At 36.4% G+C, this 18,558-nt stretch overlaps 1 protein-coding gene and 1 long non-coding RNA gene across 4 annotated transcripts in view; both read left to right on the plus strand.

Moving 5' to 3' along the window:
• Positions 1–18,558, plus strand: part of LOC310736835 — a 237,456-nt gene that overhangs the window by 199,007 nt on the left and 19,891 nt on the right. The gene's annotated exons all lie outside the window — the stretch shown is intronic.
• The window catches only part of rxfp1 (relaxin family peptide receptor 1), a 46,755-nt gene that overhangs the window by 9,978 nt on the left and 18,219 nt on the right, over positions 1–18,558 (plus strand). For 2 of the 3 annotated variants that reach the window (XM_083560596.1, XM_083560597.1), the window contains 7 exons: positions 1,127–1,276; positions 12,258–12,341; positions 14,107–14,212; positions 15,732–15,803; positions 16,775–16,846; positions 17,942–18,013; positions 18,369–18,440. In XM_083560596.1, coding sequence (XP_083416722.1) covers positions 1,127–1,276; positions 12,258–12,341; positions 14,107–14,212; positions 15,732–15,803; positions 16,775–16,846; positions 17,942–18,013; positions 18,369–18,440 — 628 coding nt within the window. Of the gene's footprint in view, positions 1–1,126; positions 1,277–12,257; positions 12,342–14,106; positions 14,213–14,316; positions 14,416–15,731; positions 15,804–16,774; positions 16,847–17,941; positions 18,014–18,368; positions 18,441–18,558 lie in introns of those variants that run through there. The other variant, XM_083560598.1, reaches the window with a different exon arrangement.

The following is an 18,558-nucleotide window of genomic DNA, read 5'->3' on the forward strand; positions in this document are numbered from 1 at the left end:
CTTTTTGGCTTTCGCCTCACCATTTGAGGAAAACGGGCTGAGAAAAGAGAGAGAGAGAGAGAGAGAGAGAGAGAGAGAGAGAGAGAGAGAGAGAGAGAGAGAGAGAGAGAGAGAGAGAGAGCAGGTGTGAGAGAAAAAACAAAGTAAAAAATAAAGACTTTTCCTCTCATACTCTTCATTTATTTCACCCTCTCCATAGTTATTTGTCTGTTTATTTGTCTTTTTATTTAACTCGTCTCCACTCCTCATTCAACTTTTAGACTTTTTCATCAACTGTCCTTCTCTTCTTTTAAATTGCTCTCCCTTTTTTTCTTTTTGCTTCTTTACACCTCTCTCTCTCTCTCTCTCTCTCTCTCTCTCTCTCTCACAGCATATTCATATCAATATTACAGTATATCAATATTTCGCTCTCTCTTTCCTGCCCTTTTTGCCATCATTTCACTTTGTCATCTTTTTATTTTTTTATCTATAAATTTTTTTTTATGTGCCCCATCTCTTTTTTTCTTACTCTCACACACTCACTCACTTTCTCTTAGTCACTATATACCTTTTTTTTTACCCTTTCCCACACTCTCACTCTCTTAAACGGTAATCTCTCTCTCTCTCTCTCTCTCTCTCTCTCTCTCTCTCTCTCTCTCTCTCTCTCTTCTCTCTCTCTCTCTCATTATTTAAGTTTTTGTCATTTTCCATTTTCAGACATTTCTCGGTGTCTGTATATCACTTTTTTATTATTTCACTTTGACCTGTCTTTCAGTCTGTATTGTTTTTAGTGTGCTTGCTTAATCAATACCTATCTCTCTATTTTCTGTGTCTCAACATTTCTTTCTTTCTTTCTTTCTTTCTTTCTTTCTTTCTTTCTTTCTTTCTTTCTTTCTTTCTTTCTTTCTTTCTTTCTTTCTTTCTGCATCTCAAGATTCAAAAGTTGTTTTATTAGCATGACAAATATGGACATCTATATTCCCAAAGCATGGAACATACAGACATTTAACAACAAAAATAACAATAAACTATAATAATTATTTACTATAATATAACAACAATAACAGTATAGTAACATATATACAGGAATTAAATATTAATAAAAAGGAAAGTAAACCCCCCCCCCCCCCCCCTTCTCACTCTGCAGTGGCTTTGACGATGTTTAATGTGTCAGAAGAGCATGATCCGTGTCCTCTTGGTTATTTCCCCTGTGGGAATCTGAGCTCCTGCCTGCCACAGCTGCTGCACTGTAACGGAGTTGATGACTGTGGAAACCAGGCGGACGAGGATAACTGTGGTGAGTTTTTAACTTCCTTCAACTGCCCTGCTGCACATCCAGTCTTTTCATTTCACTTCCAAACACTTCCCCAGCTGCATTTTTTACTTTCCTCTGGTACTTTACACCTTTTTTTCTATTAAGCGTTTGACCAAAAGGACAAAAAGTAATATACGAAAACTGTGTTATTTATAGGTCAACATCATCGGTTTTGGCAAAATTGCTCCATATGCATGCACTGAATAAAAACATCGACATTTAGATCTATACAATCACACCAGAGCAGGAAAAAGCCTTCTGGTGATAATATTGGTCTGTGGTGGATAAAGTACTCCATATTACTCCAGTAAAAGTAAAAGTGTCCCTTTTAACTTTCACTTGGGTAAAAGTACAAAAGCCTTTACTTTCAAATGTACTTAACTATCCAAATTACTATGATTTATTATGACTATAATGTTCCTATTACAATTTTTGTCAAAACACTCTTTACTTAATCAACTCAGTTTATGTGAAAAGACTCCAATGTGACTCTTAACACATCATTTTATTTATTCACCAACAGCAATCCGCACACGAAACAAATTCATATTCACCAAATGCGATGTACAAATGCACGAATAAATTCAAATTCACAAAGAAAATGACTCACCAATTAAAAACCTAATTCATTCTGCATGTGTGCTTGAAAATTTTGGAATGTTTTTACATTTATGAATAAATTTTTTTTATCTGGATTTGTAAAAAGTGGCACGTGTGGGCATGTTTCTGTGTGTATGTCTGTTCAATATTATCTCTTCATCATGGCACCTGTTAGTGGGTGGGATATATTAGGCTGCAAGTGAACATTTTCTCCTCAAATTTAATGTGTTAGAAGCAGGAATGCGTAAGGATTTGAGCAAGTTTGACAAGGGCTAGTGATGTCTAGACGACTGGATCAGAGCATCTCCAAAACAGCTCTTGTGGGCTGTTCCCGGTATGCAGTAGTCAGTATCTATCAAAAGTGCTCAGAGGAAGGAACAGTGGTGAACCGGCAACAGGGTCATGAGCGTTGATGCACGTGGGGAGCGAAGGCTGGTTCGTGTGGTCTGATCCAACAGACGAGCTTCTGTATCTCAAATTTGCTGGAGAAGTTCATGGTGTTGATGCTCGATGGGTCAAAACTGTTTTTGCAGCAAAAGGGGAACCAAAAAATATTAGGCAGGTTATAGCTGATCTTTGGCCATAAAGTCTGGTGGATGTATGAATCTGCAAATTCTTAAAGTCTTTAGTTGATACATCCATATGAGCCAGTACTTAAATCAGGAAATGAGTTTTGTGTTTTCATGCCTTGCATTTCCCCCTTCTCCTAACATGACATTGAGGTCTTAGGCTAGCAAATAAAAAACATGCAAATTTATGCTAATGATCAGATAATGTAGGTCATAGTCCAGGTGACATCAACTGCAATCAGTATGAAACAAAAAAAATTTTTATTTAACCTAATAGAATATATGAACAAACCAATTATTCGCAGAAACATCCATTAATCGCTGAATATAGTGCATTTTTTGGATTGGAAAGTTTTTTTTTGTGGCATTAATGTTATCTTTGTAAATGAATCTGGCATAGAGATATAATAACTGACAAGTATAAAGCAGCTCCCACTTTAAAATACTAAAGAAAGCCCAAAGAAGAAAGCATAACAAATTAGAAATGCCACCAAGGTCTTTGGAGGATATTTGCACGCTAAGCTTGCATTCAATTTTCAACTCCGTTCGCTAAACGTGCCATGTGAGCTGCACAGCACCAGTCGAGAGTCTCAGCAGGAGTGCGGATGATGCATATGATTAATTTACCTATTTCATAATGTCACATTTGCATGATTTAGGGTTGCGTTGAAATGGCAATACTATTTTCATATTAACAGATGTCTCCATTTTGCAAAACATGGATTTCAGCTGTGAAATATTGCTCGTACAATAAATAGCCTGGACCTAATCCAATTAAGTGGCTAGAGCAAATCAATAATTGTGGGAAATTCAGGACGTGCGCTCAATCTCTGCAGTGTGAGGTGTTTTTGATTTGAAGAGATATCGAAAATAATGTTCTAAGCGATGCTGACAGCTTGCTGTCCTGGATCAAACCTGGGAAGACGTGCACTGTATAATCAAAGGAAATTGGAGTTAATGATGACTGCATGATTAGAGGCTAGCTGGGGTAAGAATAGTAAAATAAAGTAAACCAGGCAGAAACCAGAAGGCAGATGTTATCATTTGTAATATTCTTGCAATTCTGAACAGTAACAAGGGCGCTCAAAATTGCTGCACAAATGTCAGATATGATTAAAGCCTCCATATTTCCACATGCCGTGGCTGTTGTTGTTGCTTGGGCATTGCCTGTCAGCTTAGCATCTGGACAAAATGTATTTACTCCACAATAATTTCATCATGCTGTCAACACTGACACTCTTGGGAGCTCACTGCTAATGGAGAATTAGCAAGACATTCCCTGGGTGCGTCATAATTACATGCAAGCCATGAGTATGGAGTTTTCTTTTGTGGAAAAAAGTTCACGTCATTTTATGCATCTTTATATATGCATTATAGAGACAAAAGGGACACCAGGCTTTTTCAGCCATATGTGGTTCTTACAAGCTGTTTCCACAAAGTTGTAGTCAAACAAACGTACTGAACATCTTTGGATGATGTAGAATCAAGAAAAATTTTTGTAGAAGTTTCAATGTAGATACAATCCCAATTTAAAGTGCTAAACTGGCCTTCCTGCAGTCTAGACCTTTCACCATTTGAAAACATTTGGTGCATCATGAAATGAAAAATACAACAAAGAACACCCAGAAATGTTGAGCAGCTAGAATCCTGTATCAGACACATATGGAACAACTTTCCTCGAAACTTCAGCCACACAGCGTCCCAACTTTTTTGGAATTGGGGTTGTACAACGATATCCATTCAAAACTGTTTAAAAGCCAGAAGGTGCAAACACAGCTGTTGCTGCCTCCCTTCACCAATCCTTGCACCCTTTACATTTAACCCCTTTTATCCTGCTGCTTGTGAACAGAGACAAATGATTAAACTCAAAAGGTCGACATACAGTAGAGAAAATGTCAAAATGCACACCGCATAGGACATGATTAGAGCGACGACACATCCTGAGTGGATATAATGATTTTATTCTTATCAAATTGGCCTTTTTATAAAGACGGTATTAGATCTTTTCACAGAACCTGATAGGTCACAGCGAAACGAAACAATCTGGATGAAGAAAAAAAAAATCGGCGCTTGTGTGAGTATGTCGGTTTCTGGTGGTATTTGGTGAATGCCTTTGAAAAAAAAGAAAGAGAAATTAATATGCAGGTGAGCTGCAACCAATAAATCACAAGATTTTTTAAGATCGTGACAATAGAGTCCATCAATCTCTTTCAGGCATGAGATAGATGTATGACTGCCATTACATTTTTGTATGTTTGTTTATTATTTTCTGTACATGGGTTTAGTATTTAACTGACATTTATGCATCAGCTAAAAAATATCATAAAGATAATAGATACATGTAAAATCAAATACATGTTAAAAAATACAACAAGGTGGATCTTGACTGAAATGAAGTTGCTACTAGAACTTACATACAATTATAATGCTAATCTATCTATCTATCTATCTATCTATCTATCTATCTATCTATCTATCTATCTATCTATCTATCTATCTATCTATCTATCTATCTATCTATCTATCTATCTATCTATGTTGGAGTCTGATACTACAATCTTTTAAAGTGAATCTACTTCTACTTTTTAATCTACACTCAGTACCCCATAATAAAAAATAAAAACAGAATTGTAGGAATGTCTATATTTTTTTTCCACTGAAAATCTGAAATATCATGTACATAAGTATTTCAAACCCTTAGCAACAACACTTAAAAAGGATCTCTGTTTCCTCCCATTTCTCTTGATTGTTGCTGAGATGTTTCTACACCTTGATTGGAGGCTAAGTTTGGAAAAGTTTATTGATTGGTCATGATTTGAAAAGGCACAAACCTTGATATAGAAGGCCTCACAGCTGATAATGAATATTAGAGCTAAAACCAAGCTATGAGGTCAAAGGAACTGCCTGCAGAGCTTAGAGACAGGGTTGTTGCAAGGCACAGATCTGGGGAAGGCTCTAAAAATGTATGCTCACTGAAGACTCCCAAGAGCACCATAATTCTTAAATGGTAGAAGTGTAGCACAACAAAGACTCTTTGCGGAGCTTGTCGACTGGCCACACTGAGCAATTTGGGGAGAGGGGCTTTGATAAGAGAGGTGACCAAGAAGTCCATGGTCACTCCTACTGAGCTCGAGATCCTGCACTTTTTGTTTTTGCCCCTATTTTTCATGAGCTGATCTCAAAAGTCATCCACCTCACAGGTGTGGCAGAAGAAGATGCTGATTAGACAGCATGATTATTGCACAGGTGTGCCTAAGGCTGGCCACAATAAAAGGCCACTCTAAAATGTGCAGTTTTATTGTATTGGGGGTCCAAAAACCAGTCGGTATCTGGTGTGACTACTGTTTGCTTCATGCATTTTGCCCTGTACAGTGAAAACCTGGATTAATCTGTGAAGAGAACACCTCTCCAAAGTGCCAGACACCATGTGAGCATTTGCCCACTCAAGCCACACCTGTGAGGTGGATGGATTATCTCAGCAAAGGAGAAGTGCTCACTAACACAGATTTAGACCAATTTGTGAACAATATTTGAGAGAAATAGGCCTTTTGTGTACATAGAAAAAGTCTTAGATCTTTGAGTTTAGCTCATGAAAAATGAGGCAAAAACAAAAGTGTTGCATTCATAATTTTGTTCAGTATATATAAATAGGAATAAGATATATTTTGAGACTTGAGGTCTGCTTGCCAGAGCTTTTCTAAAAGTGTTTACAGGATATTTTGCTAAAAATAAAGGCATCAATATGTAGTGGGACAATGTGGGACACAATGGAAATTCAAACAAGCCACATGCTTTTATTTTCATATGGGCCTAAATAAGAGATCAGATTGGAAAGACTTTAAAAAAAGACTTTGTACATTATGGCAAACGTGACAAATTTACAATCTTATTCATCCTTAGTAACTGCCTGGTCGGGGTAATGGTCCATAAAATTTAGGCTGCTAGTGAAAATATTACAGAGTAAAAGGAATTGAAATGACACAGATATCCAGAACAATTATGTGCTTCCAATTTCATGGCATCAGTCTGACCACATAGTGTAAATGCTAATTGCCTACTGTTGGCTTTTTCAGCTAAAATGGTAGGAAAGCTCAGCTGCAATGTTTCTTAATGCAGCTTTCATTAGAAGGTTTGTCACTGAGCTTCAGATGGCACAGTCTCACAAACTCATAAATGGTGTTAGCCAAAGAAGGGTCAGTGGAACTGGTTTCAATGGTGTGATCTCATCTTCAGCAGAAATTGGTATTGGAATTTTAATATCTGCTGCCTTGACAGGGGATCGAGGGTATTATAAGAATTAATTCAGGGTATTATGTAATAGCAGTTTCAAGGTTCTTACTAAGGCTGAAGATCTTTTGCACCTCAAGCAGCACTTTGGCTTGATCATAATCCAGGATTAAAATAGTCCTTAATGTATTATGTGTAGCACAACACTTTCTGTTTAATGCATCTGTGTTATTTGTTTACAGATTTAGGAACAGAATGGGCTTAAAATATAGTGGTGCTAAAAATTTGTCTAGTTAAAATATTACAGAAATATACAGCAAAACGCAGATAACAACTACACAACTACAAGTCCCACATACATCTGTATTTGATACTAGTTTGAGTGATGTAGCAAAGGTTGAGTAACTAACAAAATTCTGGTCTAGTTTACACCCACTTCTGTTATAAATGATAATACAGGAACAAATATTTGTAGCATTTAGCAGATACAGATAGTGGGCATTTTGAAACTATATAAATATAAAAACCAAGGAGAATAAAAATGGAGAGGAGTGATTTATAAATATATATATATATATATATATATATATATATATATATATATATATATATATATATATATATATATATATATATATATATATATATATACATATGCTTTGAGCTGAGTTTCCCGAAAATAAAATGTGATATGAGATTCTCTGGATAAGGTTCAGAAATAAGGTGCTGTTTTGCATAAGAGAAGGCAAGCAAAGCTATTAAGGATATGATAAAAGTGCAGGAGGGTAAATGGGGAGCTTTTTAGAGCATCCTTAGCCTAAGGTTTGAGACAGACTCGATCAATCAAAATAAATTCTCCTAGATTAGTATTTTTGAATAGTTGGAAATGTAGGGCTTTTTCCAGCAGCGTTCAATCATAAAGCTCGTTTTTTCACAGCAGGAAACAATACGCTCTTCACTTTACTTGAATCATTACTGGCACAATCTTTCTCAACATACAACCACTTTTAAAACCGATATGAATAATGATTTCGGTATCTTCTGATGGCGCTCGGTCAAAGAATTATGTTATGGCACTTATAGTTGTTTCTCTTACTAAGTCCCAAGATCCCTTCTTAGATCTCTTGTACTTGGCCAACTCAAGCAGCTCTTCGGCTAGATCATGGTCCAGGAATTAGATTACGCCTGCTTTGTCTGTCTTTGCCTTTTTTCCTCAAAGTATTAGGTGCAACACAACACTATTTTTCTCTGTTTAATGCATTTGTATTGTCTGTATATGGATTGCAGCCCAAAGTGAGCATGGATGTTTTCATATTGGACACTATTTTGGTTGATTAAACACCAGTTAAACATCGAATACTTTTGTTTAGATGAGAGACATTTGAAACTTAAGACTCTATTATTTTCCTGGTGTCTGTAAATGAACAGATTTCATTTGCCCAGATGAATTATAATTACACCTGACAGGCATGGAGCCACAGTCTAGGGAGATTAATTGAAGATGTCATTCCTTTTCCTTAGTTTCCGGATATCTCTGTATTCCATTTGCAAGCATGTATATCTTAATTACGCTGCGATTTCTCCAGGAGTGTGATTACACCACACCAAGAAGTGGACTATTTATATCAAGCCAAGTTAGTTTGCTAGGAATCAAAACTTCTGATGATTTCAGGAATTTTGAGAAGGAAAAATAACGGTTTAATAGAATCAAATGTAAATCTAAAGATTTGAAATAATACATTCCATTGTGAAATTGATGTTTAAATATCCGATGTGTTCTGTATCATCTTTACCATAGTGATTAGACTTTAACTGATGCAAAATGGGATGGGAAGCCAACACACAGCAAAAAATGTATTTTTTTAAGTACCCATATATCCCTTTATATGGACTTTGTGTCTTCTATCTGATATTTGGATCTGGCCTTTCTGATTTTGTCAATTATAAGTGTGAAATTTCTTTTATAAAACCAGCTCCCTGAGTTATCTATGTTTTCTAGCCTTACCCCTGATGGACCTATAATTATACCTTTCTTGTTTATTTAGAGAAATTGCAGTCTGGTGACTTCTGTGTAATATAGAAGTAAAACAAAATCATTTTAGGCATATTTTTTCTTTGGAGGCTGCTATCAAAAATACAGTAGTCATAAGTTGAATTCTGTACTTATTTTACCTACCTAGAAAAATACAGTAAAAAAACTTGAACCCTCTTTTAATTTGCTGCTTTGGAATTCACTACTGGGAAATGTATTAATTTTTGTTTATTATCTATTTAGTTTTACCCTAACACTGTCTGATCCACAATTGCTAATTGTTGACACCTTTATCTTGTTTCTCACCTGTTTATTTAGTTTTTGTGCAATCTTATTTCCAAATTTTAGTTTCTTACATTTGACTTCTAATTCTTTTTCTAGGTTTGTCTAATATTTACTTGCTTAGATGTTGCATTAATTTAACACTGGCGTCCTCAGTCCTCACCACAGCTGTGTTCTATACAATCCTTTAAGAAATAATCCTTTAGCTGATTTTTATACTTAAATTTAATTTAAACATAAATTAAAAAAAAGTAAAAGCTTTTAAATTTCAAAGTTGTGTAGCATCATATTAAAAACAATCACATTTTTTTTAAATGTGAAAAAATCTCTGTAATTTAAATCCTCTTTTACCACTTTGATTTTCCAAAGATTTGTTTTCTTAATTAAAGAATGGCAGGACATATTTTTACCCAGTTTCATTTACAGTGTATCACCTGTAATGGAAAGTCGTTCCGTCTTTCCGACACCAGTCACTGCTCGAATCAATGATTTGTCTGACAATCGATTCAGAGCTGAGGGGCAGTAAAGGCCAGGAAATTAAATAGGATATTACTTTTACACTTCTAAGTATTTAATAATTAATACATGTACACATATCTGTTTCACTGCTCACATCCGTTATTTACTGTTACAGTATCTCAACTTTCCCGTCTTCTGTTTAAGGACATGTCTTTCTTTACGGCCTAAAATAAAACTCATCTCGCTTTAATAGATAAGAGCTGTCACATCCATCGCTACTGTCCTTATTAAACTTATTATCATCATCTCAATCTTAGCTTTTTTGTTTTTGCCCCTCACTCAAGCTCTGTAAAAGTTTGAGTTTGAGGCATTGGATAAAATACAGAGTCAATGTAACATCTAAGGGCTTTTGTTTATATACATAGGGCTTTAGAGCAATAATTTAGATTAATTCGATTGAACAGATTTTAATCGAAAAATTGCTGGAGAGTGCTTACTCCAGGCGAACTAATGTACTGAACGTACTGAGCCAGTTGGAGCACAGAAAAGTGTTCAGCTTATTGTTAGGTTAGGGAATTGCACTTTGGAATCATGGTGATGCTTCACAAACTGAGTTTTTCCATAGTTAGTTTAAGGTAAATTTATGCTTGCATTTCACTTTGTACCTTATTGTTGAACTGTATACGTTAAAATGACAAAACCAAGCCACTTGACATGACTTGACAATAAAATACAGCTGATGGGTCGAATCTACAGTTGTACAGTTATATAAAATGTATATATCTTTATACCGTTTATATAATAAACTTAAATATATTTCATCCATGATCTGTTTTGGTACATGTCTCTGTTTCCAGTTGAGGGAGTAGTCTTGAGTGTGCAGTGCTTATATTTCAGAAAATGTAAATTATATTAGTGTAAAATAATTATCCTATTTTCCCCTTAAAAAATGGGGAAAGGACGAGGATGGACAGGATTAGAAATGAGTTTATTAGAGGGACAGCGCATGTAGGACATTTTGGAGACAAGGTGAGGGAGGTGTGATTGAGATGGTTTGGAGATGTGCAGAGGAGGGACATGAGTTATATTGGTAAAAGAATGCTGAGGATGGAGCCACCAGGAACGAGGAACAGAGGAAGGCCAAGGAGGAGGTTCATAGATGTGGTGAGGGAAGACATGCAGGAAGTTGGTGTAAAAGAGGCAGATGTAGAGAACAGGGTGGTATGGAGATGGATGATCCGCTGTGGCGACCCCTAATGGGAGCAGCCGAAAGAAGAAGAAGAAGAAGAAGAAGAAGAAGAAGAAGAAGAAGAAGAAGAAGAAGAAGATTTGTGCTTTGTTTAGATTCTTTGAGTCTAAAATGAGCAATACAACAGTTCTTCCTCAAACTGCTACCACAATGTTGAAGGCACACAATTTTATAGGATGTCTCTGAATGCTGTAGCATAAAATTTTCCCTTCACCTGAACTAGGAGACTCAAACCTGTTCCAGTATGACAATATCCCTATGCAAAAAGCCTGCTCCATGAACATATGCTTTACATGGGTTGGAGTGGAAGATCTCCTGCTATAGAGCTCTGAACTCAACCCTACTGAACACAATGTGTGCATTGGGATGAAGCCTTACAGCAGTACCTGACTTTACTAGCACCCTTGTGGCTGAATGAGCACAAACCTCCACAAGAACACTCCAAAATCTAGTGAAACATCTTCCCATACGAATCTGTGTTCTTCTAGAGTATTTAGGTTAATTACATTACTTCCTGGCCATGAAATTGAAAAGGGTTGCCTTTAATTGTAAAGTTTTTACGTTTCTAACAAGGCTGGATTGTTCAGAAAATGAAGAAAAATATAAATTTCTTTCTCACACATTCCTATTGTTATGTGTGGAAAAGAAGGCGGAAATAAGGAGACGAAGGGATAGAGGGATTTTTTCCCTCTACTGGCCTCCTGAAAGCTACGTTAATTTTAATTATGTGCTCTTTTTTATCATTAGTACTGCTTTTACGCTCAGACAATCTGAAGAAAAAGTGTATTTAATATTGTATATTGAATATTTTCCACTGCAATTGGTGTCCACGCACTTGCTGTGATTGAGGAAGCAGGTAAAACACTTATTTGACGGGGTTATCTAATCATGCTGTTGAACATGTTCCATTGCATGATAGGTGACAGACCTCATTTTTGCGTTCTCGAATTAGAATCAAAAACTCGTGCTCTGGATTCACTCAGTGTCGGCAAGCTGAAAGATTGAAGACTACCCTCACCGGTGAAAACGTCTCGCACTTCTTGCTCCTTCTAAAAAAATCATCAGGGAATGATGAGGTAGAATTGGGAAGATTTGATGTTGTGACACATTTGTTTGTAGCGGATTGTCAGAAGTGCAAAGTCAGGAGAAAAGTACAGACGTCTCCTATTCGCATGCCGATTTTTTTTTTCTGTCGAAGCTGCAGGCCATAATCAAAGTAACGACGGATTTTATGGCTGAGAAACTGCAGAGAATGTTGAGGAACATGTACAGTATTAGTCATAATACCATGCTCCGTTAATCACTCAGCAGGCTGTGCGAAATGATTACCAGGACCCCACAAATTAGTTTTCAGCAGCATGGATTCCAAATTCAGGCTCTCCAACATGGAGGTGAGAAGAACCAAAACAGAACTTGAAGTGTTTAGAGAGCAAGTGTTATTAGGGGACACTGATAAAACACATCTGTGGGGTCCGAAACACTACAGGCTATTTTTTTCAATGAGGGGATTTTAGTAGCTTGACACATGATTGCATCATTTTTCAGGAGACAACAATGGCTGGCCTCATTTGTTTGACAAATATTTTGGGATGCCCAGTAAAGACGCTGGAAGAAAATCAACCACCTGCTGTGAGTAATGATCCAAAATTCAATCTTCTAAAACTGGCATGATTAAAGTGATCTGGGAAAATGCTTTTCATCCTTCTATCTATCTATCTATCTATCTATCTATCTATCTATCTATCTATCTATCTATCTATCTATCTATCTATCTATCTATCTATCTATCTATCTATCTATCTATCTATCTATCTATCTATCTATCTATCTATGTTTACCTCTTTCTGTAAATTTCATCTATTCATCCGTCTATCAATTCAATTTGTCAATCCTTCCAGTTTTTCCAGTCTTCAATCTGTCTGTCTGTCTATCTGTTTTATTGTTTGTCTGTTTTTTTGTCATGCCATTCATCCATCAATGGCCATTTTTTCTCTCTCTCCCTCTTTATCCCTCCCTCTCTCTCTCTATCTCTCTCTCTCTCTCTCTCTTTTTCTCTCTGTCCATCTGTCTATCTATCTATCCATTACTATGCCCATCTGTCCATCTGTTTCCATCCATATTTAAATCTATGCATCTGTCTATCCACCAGGTTACAGGTTAGAATTACAGCAAGTCAACATAATCTTTTTATCAATCCATCCAAACATCTCTCAATATGCATGTCTGTATTTCCATCCATCCATCCATCCATCCATCCATCCATCCATCCATCCATCCATCCATCCTTCAAACAGTCCATCTCTCTGTCTTTTCATCCATCAAATTTTACCTAAAAAAACAACAACATTAGGGAATTAATATTAGGGAATATTATGTTGAGCAACATTTGTGTTTAAGTCACATTTATGCAGAATAAACCAAAATAAGGTCTGATTTGTGTTTGCTGTCAGCACATGGTCATGTCATCATAAAATAAAGAGTTTTAATAAATAATTTCTTCAATTTACGTTTATGACAATTAGCAGAAAACCTATAAATCTAAATTTCTCTTCTTTACACAACTAAGCAGTTGAAGGTTCAGGGCCTTGCTCAAGGGCCCAGCATGGGCACTGTGGTAGTGGTGGTGTTGGGATTTGAAATCATGACCTTTTAGTCATTAGATTAGGTGGTTGCTTAGTGGTTAAGACTGGTTAATTGACAAGAGGCCAGTAAAATGACTGAGTATAATTATTGTATCTTTATTTTCAAATAAAAATGTTTTTCCTTAAAATGGTATGTTCTCAGTTTAAACATTTGATATGTGTTTTATATATTATTGCGAACAGATTATGGATTTATGAAATTTGGGTTATATGTGCAATGACTTAGTATGAAAAAATTCATGTAAATAAAAATGTATAAACCACTTTTGGATAAAATAAAAAATAAACAGAAAAGAATAAAGGAATAACATGGAGTTGTATATGTATATAAAATCGGAAATTAATCATTTGCAAAAAAAAATAAAATAAAATAGGTAGAAAAATAAAATTATGGGTTTTTTAAAAGTATAAAATAATGTAACCATGCAAGTATATGACAGAAAACATATGCCTTGGTATGCACTAATAAATTAATCGTGTGAGAAAACTTAAAAAATAAAAAATAAATAAAAGCGCAAGTATAAAGTAGCAGTGTCCCCACAAATTCATGAATGTGCAACTTGTAAGCGTCTTGAATAAATTTGCTCTTATCCTCATTACTAGAATCTCGGGACAGTGTGATGCTTTCATTAGAAAACTTTCGACTGGTGTGGATATTCTTTCTTTTAAAACTCAGTAAACATGGAGCTACGCTAGTGTCCCTAACATCTCTCTTGTCTTTCTGTATTTCTTCTTTCTGTCCTCGTTCTCAGTACTTGGACTCGTACCAGCGGAGTGTCAGTGTAGGGATTTGGAGCTCGACTGCAACGGTGCTCACTTTAAAGACGTCCCTACGGTATCAACGAACGTCACCATGATGTGAGTTCCTCTTCATCATGCTCATTGGGGTGGCTTGAATATTGTGTGTGTGTGTGTGTGTGTGTGTGTGTGTGTGTGTGTGTGTGTGTGTGTGTGTGTGTGTGTGTGTGTGTGTGAGTCGTTACAGGCTTTCACTGCTCAGAAGTCAGAGAGGATGTTAGATCACTGCAGGAGAGATCAAGGCATCGCCAAGTGCTTAAAAGGTGTTTACGAGCAGTTGCTTGCTTTAAGAGCGAACACAGAGTCTGTCAGTGATCGGTACACATTCAGCTGGAATTAATGTCACGCCTGTCAGATACGCCACACAGCACACACTGCCGAACCAGGAGCCAAGAGGCAGCAAGGCAGCAACCTTACCAGCTGCAACACGGACTGAATTACCTCAATCCTTCATTTTTTTCAGCACCGTACACATTTCCCCCAGGATATATTTAGAGTTCCTTATAGTTCTTTACATGGGCAGGTTAATATTTCTGTGTTGACACTTGATTACTAGCTGTATTAAAAGTTATGAATACGATTGGATACGAACCCTATTCTAAATTTATTTGCAGTTTTTGATTATACAAAACATACAATGTTTGATTATATGATTGATTATACAAAAGCAGCATGTATGACTTTCAAATACAGGAATTCCCTGGAGATGTGTTACAATGACACCATCGTACCTTGAAAATATCGTAAGTCGAGACATGGCCTAGCCTACCCAGGAGTCTTAAAGAATCATTATAGGGTGGGAGTAGTTAATAATTGAAACAATTTGCATAATTTAGCAAAACAGAGTAATTTCGAGTACCATAATGTATTAACTTTACAGTTTACATGTATGTGGCAACGGGCGCCGGTTCACGAGTAGACACGCTCTGTTTTAGTGTCTGTTTCTGGTTCAGTGATAAAATAAGTAGAGAAAAGGATTAAACTTAAAAACACTCTAACACCGAGAAAACTGACCATTGTCAACTGCTGAGGAGAAAAAAGGCATCTCACATCTTACTTTTGTTGTTTTTTGTAAAGGTAAAGACGGTTTCGTCTTTACCAGAGGGTTTTTTGTTCTAACATACGTCTCGAGTGAGATGTTTTTATTCTTGTGAAGTATGAGATATGAAGCTTTCGAGAGAGAAATAAAGAGCATGTACTGTAAAAGCATGGATTTCGTGTGATGCAAGATTCCTGCAAAACTGATATTTCAAGCATAATAAAGCTTCAAATCATTTAGTTCTTTTCAAAGTTCACAAATTCAGATACAGAGCTTCCAAATACTATATAACTGAAGTTGGTAATTCCAGTGCTGAGGTTCAACCAATTTTCCTGAAATATATTGGGTTTTTTTTCCTCATTCTAAAATTAAAATAAGAATCAGGCTGATTTAATGGTTTATTTGAGAAGGATTTGAGACAGAAAGCTGACTACAGGAATGCTTTGCTTCACACCTTTATCTCTTTTTCCACTTTTTTTTTAATCATTCTTTCTCTGTCTTTTACTCACTCTCTGTCTCTCTTTATGTCTCTCGCCCCAGGTCTTTGCAAAGGAACCGGTTAAGGAAGCTGAATGCTGACATGTTTATTAAGTACAGAAATCTTCAGAAGCTGTAAGAACCTCCATCATGCATCATCATTTTACTGCATCTTGGTCTCATTTTATATCAAGTGCACAAAAGAAAGTCATTGGGAAGATAGTAAGAAGAAGATAGTAAGAATTTGATTGGTATTCAATAGAGATAAAAGTACTGGTAACCTATGAAAGAAGGATTAGTTAGATAGAGATAAATGTGTTTTTTCTTTAATGAGACACTTGAAGCTGGAATAGTTTCTCCCCATGGGGCAGGAACACGCTTACTAATCCCGATAGAAACGCTCTGCCTTAAGGATACGAGAACAAAGTCGTACACGACGTCTTACAAATTACAATTTCACAGTTTTTATCATCAGCATCCTCCAAGTGTTTTACTCCTAATATAGTCTATGGACAAAAGTCAGTGGACACCTGACTATAAGATTTCACATCCCATTTGACATTTAGTCCCTATTTTGACAGACAGACAGACAGACAGACAGACAGACAGACAGACAGACAGACAGACAGACAGATACAGACAGACAGACAGACAGACAGACAGACAGACAGACAGACAGACAGATAGACAGATAGATAGATAGATAGATAGATAGATAGATAGATAGATAGATAGATAGATAGATAGATAGATAACTTTCCAAAGATGTTCAGTCATGTTGAGGTGAGGTTGAGTATACAGCAGTACACTACAGCACTACAACCCATTAAGCTGGCTTTGTGCACAGGGACATTGTCATGCTGGAACAGGATTAGGTTTCTTTGTTTAAATAAAGGGAAAATGCAATGCTACCACATCCAGAGGAATCTAATACAATTGTGTGCCTCCAACATTGTGGTACCAATTTGGGAAAGAACCACGTATGGCTGGAAAAGTCAGGTGTCTCATCACTTTTCTCCATATAATGTAGATTTTACGAGATTTTGCCTTTCACCATGCTGATCTTGCCTCTGTGATTTCTCTTAAGACTTTAACACTTCTTTCAGCTACCTACAGCACAATCGCATCAAAGTGGTCGAACCCTACGCATTCCGAGGCCTTTACAACCTAACACGGCTGTGAGTGCTCCGCTTTCAACCATTACACACTTATCATCTACTATACTCTATACAGGTTCACTTTGTCTGCTTTAATACATCATTGCCAACCCAGAAAGTGTTTAAAGTGCTTAAAATGATCTTTATTGATCGAGCCTCTTTTTCATGGTACATTCAGTAGTGTTTTTTTCTTGTACAATCTTGTTTAATCCGAGGTACAATTTCATATCAAGGGCATTTTGTTTTGACATTATTTGCCATTTCTGCTTTTAAGAATCAGATATAAGAAACACTTCAAATCTCGTTGCCTTTCAAAATCACTAGTACATGCTGACATTTGAGAAGAGCTGAGAGGAGAAATTCTCGTTTTCTGCCGAATAATATTTTGGGGGGATTTTTCCTTATTTCCCAATTAGCCAAATGTTCCAATTCACAAGTCAGCATTGGCTTATCATATGACAACTACTGGCCAGGCAAGAGGAAAGAAATATGTTGTTTTCCAATAAGTCACCTTGTTAAATAACTGCTGCTCCTGTTGCATTACAAGATGATGTATCTTACTACCACACTATATGAGCTTTCTGCCCTCTTCATCATACAAGTTCTCACAGATGCCCATGATTGGTTAGCATCTGTACGAGATGGTATAAAAAAAGACTAGCTCTGGTTTTGAGACTAGCTCTGTTTACAGGAAAGTACTTTATCTACATTTACAGACTATCACCTTCAAAATAGTCCCCTTGTACTCCCAGCGTTTCTGCTACTTCTGGAATGTGTCCTTTTTCGAAAATTGTCATGCCCCATTTGCGAATTCGTGCTGGATCTCTTTATTGGCATCAAAAGGATGAGTTTGGAGAATAGGCTGGGAAATAAACTCACGGGTGCCCCCTGTGACTGTTCTCTGTTCACGTGTTACAAAAATGTTACTGAACAAAACATATAACTCGTACCTTTTGTATACTAACGCATATGTTGATAAACTTACTCACTATTTAATACTCAACTTGAATGTACAAACCGTTTTACTAGTTCTCAACAGAGGAATCAGCAATGGTGAAATAAAACTTTTTCTAATGCAGACTGATTATTATAAACGTTGTCTTTTTGTTTTCTCAGGTATTTGAGCCATAATCGAATCTCCAGCCTGATGCCAGGAGTATTTCAGGACCTGCATAAACTGGAGTGGCTGTAAGCACTTCAATTTCTGTATTTGTGTTCGACTCAGACATCTAAGGAAGATGCTAAAAAGTTGCCACTAATCAGAACTTGTCTCTTTTTTATTAGTGTTATCATACAGCAATTAATTGACTCGTTCATTTTATAATCACGCCGGCTCAGCTCATACACGTCACACTACACAAACGAACGAACGAACGCTGGCTCTGAAAGCTGTCCCATGACTATGTCCTCTGATTAAATCTTTTTAATAGCCTTCATGCATTGATTGGTGTACAATGAACCTGCGCTTTAAAACAAATGCTATTCTTTGATATTTTAATGTTTATTAATGAGCTTCTTAACATTTTTTTTTATTCATTCACAGGATTCTGGAAAACAATAAAATCCACCACATTTCCTCACTGACCTTTTCAGGCTTGAGCTCCCTCGTGCTGCTGTGAGTTTTAATTGTCCTCTTATTTTTTATTTTATTTTTTTTAAGATTTTCAAAAACAGATATGTGTAATTGTAATTATATGTTTAAATGCTAATACTTATCTTCTCACCTACTTACT

This window comes from Silurus aristotelis, assembly GCF_946808225.1.
Source record: "Silurus aristotelis genome assembly, chromosome: 14".
Lineage (NCBI taxonomy): Eukaryota > Metazoa > Chordata > Actinopteri > Siluriformes > Siluridae > Silurus > Silurus aristotelis.